Source organism: Macaca fascicularis, chromosome 14, assembly GCF_037993035.2.
Source record: "Macaca fascicularis isolate 582-1 chromosome 14, T2T-MFA8v1.1".
Classification (NCBI taxonomy): domain Eukaryota; kingdom Metazoa; phylum Chordata; class Mammalia; order Primates; family Cercopithecidae; genus Macaca; species Macaca fascicularis.
Genome location: NC_088388.1, coordinates 102321738 through 102337163, shown reverse-complemented (window position 1 = coordinate 102337163; position 15426 = coordinate 102321738). Strand labels below are relative to the sequence as shown.

Here is a 15426-nt window from a genome sequence, read left to right as displayed (position 1 = left end):
ACTTTTTCTACACATTTCTCTCCCCACTAAACTGAATTCCTTCAAAACAGGGACTATTTTTATTCACCTTTACATTCCAAAACCTATTCTAATATTATATTACAGGCAAATAATGTTGGATAGTTGAGATAAATAAAAGTAAAAAATACCAGAGGATCAATACAAATACCTCAGGAGAGGATAAGCTTTGGACTGGGTATTGAATGAAGAATTTAAGCAAAAGCAGTGGCAAGAGTAATTCTAGAAAATATATAAAGAAATCTTGAAATGCCTATAGCCAAAAATGCTAATAGCAAAAATATTTAACAATTTTTTTGAATCAACTCAAATGATATTTATAGTTGCTTTAAATGGAAAATATATCTTTAAAACAAAAGCAATATTCATTAATAGGAAGTACTAAGGATACTAAGGGTACAATCCATAAACAGGTACTGGCACACCAACCCCCAACAAAAAAAGAAAACAAAAAGAAAAAGAAAAATACACGTTCTACCCTTGAATAACTCAGAATCCTGTAAGAGAGTACAGAAAAAACATGCTTCAGTTTCTTCCAACATCAATAGTAACAATTTCTCCCTGAATCTTGTATTCACATTAGATTACCTACATTTTGCCTTTACCTTTTATTGGTAGAGACATAGATCTGGTCAGTGCCAAACTTCCTAAATTAATCACCTATATTCATTGGCATCACTTTTTCACCCACTTTCCCTCCCAAACTATTGCAATTAGATTTCTATCCTCCAACATTCTACAGAGATGATTCTAGAAAAGATTTTGAAATACTGAATAATGCCCAATTCTTTATAACTTAGCCTTCCTCTTCCACTCCCTGAACAACCAGCATCACCCCCTTCCATCACCTGAAGACTGTCTTTTAAAGCTCTTCTGCTTGTCTTGTTTTCTGAATGCAGATCACTCTTGCTAAAATTCTTTCAAAGATCTTCCCATCTCCAAATATGTGTTAATTACAGATATTTCCCAGGATTCTACCTTCAGGCATCTTTCTTTTCTGCTTCATCCTCCCTAGCAATCAATCTCTAATTCCCACAGCTTCCTCTCTCACAGATGTACTGCTTTCTTGTCAAATCTTTTTTATCATATCTACATCTGAAGCCTCCCTACATTTATTTATGTTCCTACTAGACATTTCCAAATAGATATTTTATGGCAACTCAAATAAATGTTATTGCATGGGCAATTCAAATTAATATATCAAATTTATCTCTCCCCCTCCTCACCATCAAAAACAAAACCCAAAGTCTCTTGCTTTCGACTTTCACATTTTGGTTAATGTAACATCCCTAGAGTAATTGTAACAGTGAAAAAGTTGAGGAAAAGACTGTATTAGCTGATGTGGTTGAGAACGCCATGTGGTGTGTATACTGCAGCAGGTTACAAAAAGAAAAAAAGCTCCTAACTACTGACACACAGCATCTGTACATAAGTATCATCAACAATTTGCAGTAGATAGACACAACTTGTGGTCACTGCCTTGAATGTATGTACTCATTTTCGGCCTTCATATTTGTACAAAATTGGCTATACAACTTTGGCATTAGCCTGTCCTTAAAAGCCCAAATCATCAAATACCTGATGCAATATCTGTTCTTATATCCCTGAATGGGTGCATGATAAATAATGTTTTCTAATCTACTTCTTGTCAAGTACATTGACAGGCTTGGTGTTGAATCAAACTTTGTAGTATCTGAATATTTACTTTCAAATAAGGGCATTTTAAACGTGGCTTGGAATGAAAAAAATCTCTAAATATATAAATTTTATTAGTTCAGTTGCATATACACCTTTATAATTTGAAAAATAAAACGTTACAATAATTGAGACACTGTGAAACCCTTTTAGTAAAAAATGGTAATTAAAAAATAAGTATTCAAGTAAATAAGTAGTGAAACAGACTAACAGTTAAATACAAATAAGAAAATATATGTTACCAAAAAATCTTAGGAAGAATGTTATCTTCATTTCATCCCAAAAGTATTGATAAAAATTGGAACACTAAGGCAAGACAAACTAGTAGAAATTAGATCATATTATGACAAAGTTGGGATAATTTTTTGGTATATTTGAGTGAGAAAAAGTAAAATGAAGTGAGGGTTGAATCAGGACAGTCTGGGGAAATAACATTGGAGTCTATCTTCTCATAGCACTATTTCCTTAGAAATTACATAGTTAAGATAAGCGTGGAACGTTTTATCTGCCTAGTTTGTCATGAAACCCCTGTTCCTTGGGACTCCACTTATCCTGGGGAGCTGTGTGTTGGTATACAAGTACCAGACTTTTGTAGCTAACATGAAATAGAAGATTGGTGGGAAACTAAGGCTACAGCTTCTAAGTACCAAGATGACCCGCACACCCTTGGCTCTTGTTAACGGCCCAGGAGCAAAATAAGTTCTGTATATAGGTAGCTGCTTGGCCTCCTGGTAAGATGAAGATGCTGAACATTCTGCATTTCTTCTCCTGTATCTTTGAGTCTGTAAGGCTGTATCTGCTCTATGTTACCCTATCACCTTCATTAGATAATTGATCCAAACTATGCTAAATCAGGTTCCCCAGAACCTGAATGACACTGAGACTAGCAGTTGCAGAAGCCATGTTCTGTTAATAATAGAACTTTCTTTTTTTTTTTTTTAATTTATTTATTATTATTATACTTTAAGTTGTAGGGTACATGTGCATAACGTGCAGGTTTGTTACATATGTATACTTGTGCCATGTTGGTGTGCTGCACCCATCAACTCGTCATTTACATCAGGTATAACTCCCAATGCAATCCCTCCCCCCTCCCCCCTCCCCATGATAGGCCCCTGTGTGTGATGTTCCCCTTCCTGAGTCCAAGTGATCTCACCAAATGTCCATCAGTGACAGATTGGATTAAGAAAATGTGGCACATATACACCATGGAATACTATGCAGCCATCAAAAAGGATGAGTTTGTGTCCTTTGTAGGGACATGGATGCAGCTGGAAACCATCATTCTTAGCAAACTATCACAAGAACAGAAAACCAAACACCGCATGTTCTCACTCATAGGTGGGAACTGAATAATAGAACTTTCAAGAGAAGGCTCTTGAACTTCTATTGATAAGGTTCCCAAAGCAAATACTTTATTGGAGTCTATGAAATAACCTTTTATTCTTTTAATAACCTTTAATTATATTAACCTTATTTGCTTAAGTATTGTAAAATTTTATCTGAGTATTCAAATATATGTATTATACACACACGAACGTATGTATTTGGATAGAACTTGAGTTTAAACATTAAAATAGAGAGAGCTGGACATGATGGCTGACTAGATGCAGCCAGGAAGAACCATTCCCACTGAGAGATGCCAAATTATCAAGTAATCCAACAAAATTTGGGCAGATCTTTGGAAAGAAAACACTACCAAGAGTAGATGGAGAAGTGACGCTGATGCCCAGGGTGAAGAGGGAGGAAGCTGGAACCCTTTGTGCCTTAACATAATGCTCAGGGCTGTTCCCGGCCCCAAGCAACTCCTGAGGAAGTGATGAGTGAGGAGACTGAGGGACATCTCACCCTCACCTTGGACCCATGGGATCCTAGCTACAGGGGACTCCACATCCCCCAGAGATGTATGAGCTGCTGGAGGATCTGCCTGGAGACTAGGCAGAAACAGTGCTTCAGCTGGTGTGGAGCTCAGGAGCTTTTGTGTGCAGGACAGCTGCACTGCAGTAGAGTAAGGTCATAAGTGCCCACTTCCCCAGGGGTCCCCCATCACCCTCTGAGAGGCTCTAGCATCATCTGACTGCCCGGCCAAGAGACAGCAGGGCTGGCTTCCCCCACAGGATTAGGGCACATCTGTTCTGCAGGCCCTCCCACCCCCGAGCCCCTCCATAGCCACCCTGCAGGATCGTGTGTACAATGCAGCCTCCACAGCCCTGCCTGGGTGTTCTGCACTATCTGAGTATTTTCCAAGTAACCTACGGGCACTTCTGATCCCCAAGCGCAGGCAGAGACTGACCCCAAGCCAAGGGCTGCTCCAGTGTCCCTGGAATGCGTATGCAGCTCAGGAGTACTAAGCCCAGATCTGCGGCCAGCACTGGAGCTGGGGAGAAGCGCCTACCCTCAGATCACTGAGAGGGGTGGGACGTGCAGGTTTGTGGGCCAGCACAGAAGCGGTTCGTACCTTCCTCCACAGGGCTGGTCCAGAAAGCGTATGGCCAGCCTATCTCCCGGCTGCAGCCTGTCAGACGGAGCCCCATCACCCCGAACACGTAGCAAAAGAAACTTAGGCAAGGCGCCAATGATCACAGGAGGCTCACTCAAAGCCAAGGAGGGGGCCCTGGTGAGAGGGTTTTATTCCCCGCCCCTCCCCTCACCCCCAAGAACATGCCTGCGAAATCAAGGAAATACAAAAAAAACCACAGGGCTAAGAGCCTACCTACCAGCCACTACTCCTAAGCGCCGTCTATTGGACTGCAGCCCAAACTATAACACTAAACATTATTCTGCTAATAGATGCCGAAAATCAGGTGCAAGAATTCACCCACAAATAAAGACATTGTACAGAGCCTTGGCCCTTTGAAAGCATCCAAAACCAAACCCAGCTGGGTGCACCCAACTTGCATCAGAGTTAAAGGAACACCAGCCCCACCAGATGAGAATCAGAAAAAACTCCGGCAATTCAAAAACCCAGTGTCCCCTTACCTTCAAAGAAGCCCACTATATACCCATCCCCCGCCCACCAGCAATGGTCCCTAATCAGATTGAAATGTCTGAAATGACAAAGAATGCATAATGTGGCAAAAAAGCTCAACAAAATTCAGGAGAAAGTTGAAATCCAATCCAAGGAATCCAGAGTATCCAGTAAATCAATCCAAGAGCTGAAAAATGAAACAGGCATTTTAAGGAAGAACCAAACTGAACTTCTGGAATGGAAAAATTCACTATGAGAATTTCATAATATAATTCAGAAGTATTAACAGTAGTATGCAGGTGAAAGATCTCCACAAAGAGAACTACAGAAACAGACACATAGACCAATAGAACAGAATAGACAGCCCAGAAATAAAGCTACACACCTACAACAATCTGACGATCTTTAACAAGTCAACAAAACAAGCGGTGGGGAAAGAACTTCCTATTCAATAAATGGTGCTGGGTTAACTACCTAGCAATGTGCAGAAGATGGAAACTGGACCCATTCCTTTCACCATATACAAAAATCAACTCAAGATGGATTAAAGACTTAAATGTAAAAGCCAAAACTATAAAAACCCTGGGAGACAACCTAGGAAATACAATTCTGAACATTGGCCCTGGCAAAAATTTCATGACAAAGATGCCAACAGCAATTGCAACCCAAACAAAAATTGTCAAATGAGACCTAACTAAAGAGCTTCTGCACAGCAAAATAGACTATCAACAGCGTAAACAGACAACCTACAGAATAGGAGAAAATGTTTGCAAACTATGTACTCAACAAAGATCCAATGTCCAGAATCTATAAGGAACTTAAAGATATTAACAAACAAAAAACAAGCCCATTAAAAAGTGGGCAAAACAACCATGAAGAGACGCTTCACAAAAGAAGACATACATGTGGTCAGCAAACATATGAAAAAATGTTTGACACTGTGATCATTAGAAAAATGCAAATCAAAACCACAATGAGATACCACCTCATACCCATCAGATTGGCTATTATTAAAAAGTCAAAAAATAACAGGTGCTGTCACGGTTGCAGAGAAAAGGGAATGCTTATACACCACTGGTGGGAATGCAAATTAGTTCAAACACTGTGGAAAATAGTTTGCCGATTTCTCAAAGAACTTAAAACAGAACTACCATTTGACCCAGCAATCCCATTATTGGGTATATACTCAAAGGAATATAAATGGTTCTACCATAAACACATAGGAATGTGAATGTTCACTGCAGCACTACTCACAATAGCAAAGATATGGAGTCAACCTAAATGGCCATCAATGGTAGACTGAATAAAGAAAATGGGATACACAGACAACATGGAATACTATGCAACATAAGAAAAGAACAAGACCATGTCCTTTGCAGCAAGGAAGTGAAGGAGCTGGAGCAAGACCATGTCCTTCACAGCAAGGATGGATGGAGCTGGAGATCATTTTCATAAGCAAACTAATGCAGGAACAGATAACCAAATACCACATGTTCTCACTTATGAGTGAGATCTAAACACTGAGTATACGTGGATACAAAGAAGGGAACAACAGACACCAGGGTCTACTTGAGAGTGGAGGGTGAGAGGAGAGGGAGGATTGAAAAATTACCTATTGGGCACTATGCTTATTACCTACATGATGAAATAATCTGTACACCAAACCCTTATGACACACAATCTATCCATGTAACAAATCTGCACATTTCCCCCTGAATCTAAAATAAAAGTTAAAAAAAAAAATCAGAAAATTGAATATTTTTAAAAGTATATTTAAAGTAAAACTGGAATGTGTTGTGAAAATACAATAAAATGTTTCAATAAAGCTTGTGGGGTCTACGGTACTAAATCAAATTTAATTTTGTCTCCTTCAGGCTCACTAGCAACTTTTCTTGAAGATAGATCTTCTTTTTAGGTTACCTGAGAACTGATCATGCGCTGAGATGAGCGAGCAATATTGGCAGGCAGACCAAAGAAACTAGGTTTGTCGTCCTCTGGAAGTTTTTCAATGACAGCACGATAGTCCTAAATATAAAAAAGTGAAAAACAGTTACTTTTTAAAAATAAAAATTGAACTTGCAATCACTGAAATAAGAAAGAATACTTTGAAATGTTAAATTATTATTTGTATTTTTATTTTCTAGATAAATCTCACTTTGCATATTAACTCAGTTATCTATGGAAAGTATTATCATTAATACTTCTTCACACTTTGATTATTTGATATTATATTTTCTTATCCTAACTCCCACATACAAAGGGACCCTGAATTATATTAAACATATTTGAGTGACTATGCCTACGATATGTAAGCTACTATGTTAGATATTTTTAGGAAAGCTGTATAATTTTTTTCCTGTAACTTACCAAAGACCAATCTGCAGAGTGCAGTTCTGCTCATGTTAAATTAAGACAAATATTCAAGCAATCTACTTTTGTTTCTTTTTAACTTAGAGAAAACTTGTAAATGTGTAGACACACACTAGTATGCAAGCACTGCTTTGTAAATTACTTTATAACAGAGCAATTCCAGTTAGTCTTCAGTTTGCTGGTGAGGTGTGATAAAATGCATTAATAATCCTATCATTTCATCCTAAGAACTACCCTACGCATTGGATAAGCTTGGCTTGTTGAGCACTCATCTCAACAGTTACTCACTCATGACTTTAAATCAAAACTAAGTGCAGACAAAAAGACTTATTCAGTTCGGCCTAAACATGGAAACTGTTTTGTTTTCATGAAGAGAAGTTATTTTAAGGCAAGTACTGCATGTGCATCTAAACTGTGTTTGCTGAAGTAGGCATGGGGAGACTTGGCCTCTGACTTCCCCTCATCCTTTCTTATCCTTGGCAGCTGACCCTGAAGTATTTCCAAGGAGACAGTTGGACTCCAGGAAGTCCAGGACCTGTAAAGATGTCACATTTTGGAAAGTCATGCTGTTCTTTGAAATTCTTCCAATCCTTTAGCTTAGCATTTATAAACTTCCTTGAGGTGTTCAATCACAATATATATGTATAAATGTATATGTACATGTACATGAGTGTATGTTTGCATATATGTGTGCATGTGTTATCCTGGGAAACATTCAATGTCTTTCATCTAACTCAATTAGAAAGCTAAACAGTGATTCTCATAAGTCATCCTATAAATTTAAAAATATTTACTCTTTGTAGAGGTATACACTTTGCTCATTTCAAAATAGCTACGAAATCTTCTTGTCTAGACTGGCTAGAGTCTTCCGTCTATCTAGAACTATACAGTGATATTTTGACTAATAATTGGCAGTTATATATTCAGACTGATTTATCCTTATTTGTACATAAAAATATATATATACCATGTGACAAAATTTATATAAACAGCACAAAAACAAGAAAACTAGGCTGTTAGAGTAAGGATAATGTATCCTTTGTGGGAGAGGTAGTAACTAGAAGGGAACATAAGGAGAACTTCTGGGAAGCTAAATTCTGTTTCTTGACCCCAGAACTGGCTACACTCATGTGGTCTATGTATAAAAATTCATGGAATTGTGCATTTATGATGTATACATTTCTATATGAATTGTATTTTTCAATGTAAGCTTCTAACAATAGAGTTGGAAGACTTGTTGGGGTACACTATCTGAAATAAATGCATAATAATTATGCGATATTCTGTATTTACTCATTCACTCTAAGTTTCTGCTAGAAGGTAAACTCCATAGATGCATTACTATATCCACAATGCCTAGAGCAGAACTATCACTAAGCAGATGTTCAATGCATATTATTGAATGAATGAGTAAATTAAAGATACTAGAAATAAAACAGGATACTTAAGGTAATAAGACAGTCAAGAGTAATATAGTTAATAGTTTTTTTAACTTTTGTTTTTTGACAATTTTGTGCCAAATGAAGGATTTTTCTTGAAAAATACTTGGATGAAAGAAAATAGCACAAAACTGAGAGAACTACATAATTGAATAGATACGTGCCTTTGTAATTCAAGAAGAAATGTATAATTATAGTACTCTAATAAAGCATTATTTGCACACGGATACACATATAGGTTTGTGGCAAAATAAATTAGAATTGAAGTCTTTCAGCTATACTTATTACTATTTTCTGGAAAAGATGAGTGCATTCCAGGAGGCTTTCATGTGACGGTTCAAAGCAAAAAGCTACAGTTGGCTGAAATAGACACACAAAACGTTGCTGTGAAAAACAAAGTAAATTTCTTTTATATATTTAGACAAACTTTAAGTGTACAAGCCAGAAACTGAAGATACATACTAAATAGTATTTGTCTTCTTTCCTATTTTTCAATATATGAGAGTACACTCATGACTACTATGAAGTGCATATTCTCCCACTGCAGTTTTTCACAGCAGTCCTACTTTCTTTGAATTTTCTTTGGCCACTCCCTTCAAGATCTGTCTACAGACCAGCCTATTATTATGATCAACCACCCAACTTTCGGTAAGTACTCAAAAGGTTTTAGGATGCCTTACTAAAGTTGAGAGAATCAAGCCATATATTATCATAACAAATAATCCAAACTGTGAATAATTACTTGTGCATTAGAAAAGAAGTAACATATATTTAACAATGTAAGAAATGATTCATGCATCTGCCTGGAAATAGATTGAAAATCATTCATTTTACCTACCAAAATGCTGCAGGATTGTGGTAGAGATACGGAATATGGAAAAATGCTTTTCTTGTTCCTTTGGTTGAATACATCAATAACTGAAGAATTAAAAAACTGCTTCAGGTATGACTGAAGAACTCTAAGGTCAAAATAGTTATCTATACGTCCTCCATAAATAGCATTTTCAAGTAAACCATGTACAAATTCCCATTGTATATCTTTGGCACCTATAATTTAAAAAAAACACTTATTAATTTCATTTTTAAAACATTAACTAAATTCCCGGCTTGAGTTATAACATACAGCAAAATACATTTAATACAACTAAATCATTTATTCAAATGACCATTAATATTAATAGTAGTAAATATTTGAGATTTTTTAATCAAGTAATATCTTCCAAATATTTTACATGTATACATTCACTTAATCCTCATAGCAAAGATAGAAGTATTAATATTATACAATTATACATATGCAGAAATCTTCCTAAGGGATAGGAAGGCTAAGGCACCAAAATGAGAAAGTTATACAAAGATCTGAAATAGAAATGAGGTACTCTGAATCCAGTTAGATTATCTGAATTATCTGCCACACAATCCTGGTTACTTAAATTGGAAATTCCTGTAGCGGACCTATCCAAAACATAATTTTACACATTTGATGAAACTGTCAGTTTATAAAATAATCTGATTAACAGGGAAACTCTACAAAACACCTTCACACATTACACTCTTCTAAATGTCATGATTTTACATAGTCAACTATCTACTTTCTATTTTAATAGAAATGTAATATTAAAAAGCCACAATAGAACTTTTTGTTTTTGGTTTTGGTGTTTTTTGAGATGGAGTCCCGGCTCTGTCACCCAGGCTGGAGTGCAATGACGCGATCTCAGCTCACTGCTTCCTCCGCCTCCCGGGTTCAAGCGATTCTCCTGCCTCAGCCTCCTGAGTAGCTAGGATTACAGGCGCGTGCCACCATGCCTGGCTAATTTTTGTATTTTTAGTAGAGACGGGGTTTCACCATGTTGGTCAGGAACTTCTTCTATAAGATATTATTTCATTTTGCAACAGAAATATCCTTGTCATCACAATTTTGTGGTAATGTTAAAATGTAAGAATTAAATCTCAGATCTACAGTAAATATAGGAGACACATAACTACATTTAAACTAGCTAATATACTTTATTGTTAGCATTACTAGCATAGTTCTATTTCATTACTATAAAATTTAGAGATAGGACAAAAACTGATTATCTATATGCCTTGGAACATAAGTGATTTAGGCAGCCTCCTGCAGGATAAGGGGACCTCCACAGTGGAAGAATAAAGCTGTTATCTGCCTACATCTTATTGTCAACAGTGACTAAACAAAGGACTTCACCAGGACTCGAATTTCTTTTTTTTTTTTTTTAAACATATCATTTTATTCAATAACCATTATGGACAACTTCCCTCAGTAGTTATTTTGAATGACAAAATAGTATTTCATGTATTTTTTTTTAAAAAGTGTAAGTCTCATAATTTTCTGGTCTCATCTCTTCTATGCAATAAGGTGTTTCTCAGTTCCTTTTTGATGGCAGATATAATTGAAAATATTTCATAATTATTCACAAGCCAAGAACTATTAGCCAATTTTCATATCACACATAAACACACATAAAACTTAACCTCTGCTTATCTGGATATAAAAAACAGCTTTAAACAAGACATGGCATTAATTACCCAAAATACAGGTATTTTTTTTTAAATTATTTTATTTTATTTTATTTTTTATTATTATACTTTAAGTTCTGGGTACATGTGCATAACGTGCAGGTTTGTTACATATGTATACTTGTGCCATGTTGGTGTGCTGCACCAATCAACTCGTCATTTACATCAGGTATAACTCCCAGTGCAATCCCTCCCCCCTCCCCCTTCCCCATGATAGGCCCCAGTGTGTGATGTTCCTCTTCCAGAGTCCAAGTGATCTCATTGTTCAGTTCCCACCTATGAGTGAGAACATGCGGTGTTTGGTTTTCTGTTCTTGTGATAGTTTGCTAAGAATGATGGTTTCCAGCTGCATCCATGTCCCTACAAAGGACACAAACTCATCCTTTTTTATGACTGCATAGTATTCCATGGTGTATAGGTGCTGGGAAAATTGGCTAGCCATAAGTAGAAAGCTGAAACTGGATCCTTTCCTTACTCCTTATACGAAAATTAATTCAAGATGGATTAGAGACTTAAATGTTAGACCTAATACCATAAAAACCCTAGAAGAAAACCTAGGTAGTACCATTCAGGACATAGGCATGGGCAAGGACTTCATGTCTAAAACACCAAAAGCAACAGCAGCAAAAGCCAAAATTGACAAATGGGATCTCATTAAACTAAAGAGCTTCTGCACAGCAAAAGAAACTACCATCAAAGTGAACAGGCAACCTACAGAATGGGAGAAAATTTTTGCAATCTACTCATCTGACAAAGGGCTAATATCCAGAACCTACAAAGAACTCAAACAAATTTACAAGAAAAAAACAAACAACCCCATCAAAAAGTGGGCAAAGGATATGAACAGACATTTTTCAAAAGAAGACATTCATACAGCCAACAGACACATGAAAAAATGCTCATCATCACTGGCCATCAGAGAAATGCAAATCAAAACCACAATGAGATACCATCTCACACCAGTTAGAATGGCGATTATTAAAAAGTCAGGAAACAACAGGTGCTGGAGAGGATGTGGAGAAATAGGAACACTTTTACACTGTTGGTGGGATTGTAAACTCGTTCAACCATTATGGAAAACAGTATGGTGATTCCTCAAGGATCTAGAACTAGATGTACCATGTGACCCAGCCATCCCATTACTGGGTATATACCCAAAGGATTATAAATCATGCTGCTATAAAGACACATGCACACGTATGTTTATTGCGGCCCTATTCACAATAGCAAAGACTTGGAATCAACCCAAATGTCCATCAGTGACAGACTGGATTAAGAAAACAGGACTCGAATTTCTAGTTGTCCTGATACTCACTAAATGATACCTTTATCATTTAGTCAGTCACTGATAAGTTAGCCAGTCATTGATAAGTCAGTAAGGAATACAGACAGTGTATCTTTCAACTTATAAAATAGAAACAGCAGTCATTATGTGAAATATTTTATGGAATTTTTATAAGAAAATATTATTTTTCTTCTACCTATTTTTCTCAAAACAAATTTTATGTTGTTCAGGATAAAATAAAATGAATAGAACTCAAATTACAACAACAGCAATAATAACAGCCAACCATTACTGATAGCTTAACTCCATATATTAAATGTACTAAATGTTAAATGCTTCATGTGGCTTTTGTAATTTAAACTTCTGGATATTCAAATAAACTGAGGTAGTGTCTACTATTATTCCTAATTTAAAGATCAGGAAACTCAGGCTTAAAGATTAGGAAACTTGCTCTAGGTCACATGGCTATTACTCTCAATACCAATTGTTCCCAAGGTTTAGAACTTTTTCTCTTTTTTAGCATTGAATTCTATACATGTGGAAGTTCCTTCATATCAGAAAATTCTGTAATCATAAGATTTAACAAATTTTTACTCTGAGATTCAATATCATTTTAAAGCATCTGCCTTTTATTTAAAACATAATGGTGTAAGATATCTATCTATATATGTCTTAGAATGCTATTAATTAATTCTATCACAAACTTGAAACACAATGATAAATCATTCAAGTTCTGTTTTTTCTCTTTTGTGAAAGGGCACTAACACTAATAGCCTCATAGCGGTATTATAAAAGTCAAATAAATATTCAAAAGCATTTTGGAAAATTACCAAGCTTTTAGGCAAGCTGAAAAAAGTATTAGTCTATATTCTCCAAAAAAAAAAAAAAAAAATCAGTGTAAAATGTTAAAAACAACAGTTCACGGGGGTCAGGAAAGTAGTTACCCATGTATGAGGTGGGGAATGTTGAGTCGTATGTAGAAAGGAGTAGAAAAAAGGCACCTCTAAAATACTGATAAAGCTGTTTTAATTTTTTTTTGGGGGGAGTGTGCAAGTTACATAGGTTCAATTTATGGGAAATTTATTGAATTCTACATTTATGTGTACTTTTCTGATGTAGAATTAAATTCTCTTGGAATACTATTTGGCATCAACTAGTAATGGTGAACAAATGCATACCCTATGGCCTAGCAATTTTATTCCTACATATATACTCAACAGAAATACATCTATATATTCACCTAAAGGTATAGCAGCATTACCCATAATCATCCCAAACTCAAAACTACCAACATGTCCATCAACAGATATACATATAATTACACAAAGGCATACTGTATAGCATTGAGAATAAATGGACTACAACTAAATGCAAACATATAGCTGAATCTATCAAATAGAATGTTAACTACAGGAACCCAAACACTAGAACATACATGCTGTATGTTTCCAGTTTTACAAAAACAGGCATAACTAATCTATATAGTTAAGTGTCTGGTGTCTACCTCAGGAACAGGGGAGGGTAAAGTTGGGGGATGGTAGAGGCTGAAAGGCAACATTACATGAGTAGATTCAGTGGCACTTATAATGTTCTGTTTCTTGATTAAGGTGCTGGCCACGTGGGGGAATTCAGTTTGTGGAAATTTCATTGAGCCACAATCTTTTAAGTACTTTTTGTCCATATAGTTCATTAAATAGGTTTTTTTAAACTTCAAAAATATATAAATTAAAATGGGACTTGGTCACATCCTAGCTGTCCATCCTTATCCTTTTGCCAAGGACAAGTTATAGAAAAAATTTCTGATGCTATTAACTCAAATAATAATTGAGTACCTATGATGGGCTAGGCACTGTTATAAACCTCAAGGATATACACAGTAAACAAGACAAAGATCTTACTTTAAAACAGATTATGCTCTAGTGGGAAGACAGAAACAAAATAAGAAAAAAATGAATAAACAAGATATTCAGGTAGTACTAATGTATTAAGACAATATGACAAGACAAAGGGATAGAGAATGATTGGATTACTTCAGATTCAGCAGTAAGAAATCAATCTCCAGAAGCAATTCTCTTCTCAAGAGGATACCTCTAAGCTGAACAATAGGAAGAAGGCGGCTTTATGAAAATTTGGGAGGAAAGCATTTCAGACAGAAGGAAGAACACCTATTAAAACTTTCATGTAAGAACAAGTCTGGCTTGTCTGAGAAACATAAAGATGCCAAATATGGATATAAGTTTTAAACAGGAAAATTATATGCTTTGGTTTGCATTTCTAAAAACTAAAGTTTTTTATAAAAGAATGTTTGCAAGGGTGCTAAAGTGGAAGACCAGGTAAGAAATTATTGCTTGGACTGCCAACACTTTGGAAAATAAGTGAATAGAATCATGATGTGATTTGCAAAGGGCAGAAATTGCCAAAGCACTGGATGTCTGAGGATGAGGGAAAAAAAAAAAAAAAGAATCCAGGGTGACTCACAGGCTTCAGCCTTGAACAACTATTAATACATGAATGGTGGGCCATCTATTGAAACGGGGGCAGAATCAGGAAAAAGTATTTGGCAGGGTTGCAGGGTTGGGGGTGGGGAGGAGACAGGAATTGAAAGATCTGTTTGTGATATTTTTAAGTTTGAGATTACTATCATCATATTCTATTCTCTAATCCATCATTGGTCTAAACTCTAGTGTCCCCCTCCCTTGGCCCTGCACAATAAACTTTAGAGATTAAACTGTTCCTGTTTTCAAGAAGGCTGATAGCTAGATGGACTTAGGGGATCAGCTTACAAGGCTTTATTTACTGCTCTGTTTCAATGTATTATTTGTACCTTGTTTCCTGAATCCTACTTAGTAATTCAATTATGACTCCACAAATCCTTGGTACTAATCTTAATCTGCTATACTCCTGAATTTTAACAGTTCCCTTGAAAGACATCTGAAAAATTCAGTTAACGCTTGAAACTTTTGAAGGCCACAAAGTGAAAACAAGGTCTTTCTAGCTTTCTGCTTCCAGAAAGAAGAATCCATGTAAGAACAGATTCATATAAGAACTCTGAGATAACACAGGTATAGCAGCCAAATAAAAAATAAAATAAAAAGCAAAAGCAAATTTTGTGA

The 15426-nt window shown here is 36.1% G+C and overlaps 1 protein-coding gene across 4 annotated transcripts in view; it reads right to left on the bottom strand.

Moving 5' to 3' along the window:
* Positions 1–15426, bottom strand: part of DYNC2H1 (dynein cytoplasmic 2 heavy chain 1) — a 355588-nt gene that overhangs the window by 136519 nt on the left and 203643 nt on the right. For all 4 annotated transcript variants that reach the window (XM_005579474.5, XM_005579475.5, XM_005579476.5 and 1 more), the window contains 2 exons: positions 9329–9537; positions 6602–6706 (listed from right to left, as the gene is read on the bottom strand). In XM_005579474.5, the coding sequence (XP_005579531.3) occupies positions 6602–6706; positions 9329–9537 (314 nt within the window). The remainder of the gene's footprint in view (positions 1–6601; positions 6707–9328; positions 9538–15426) is intronic.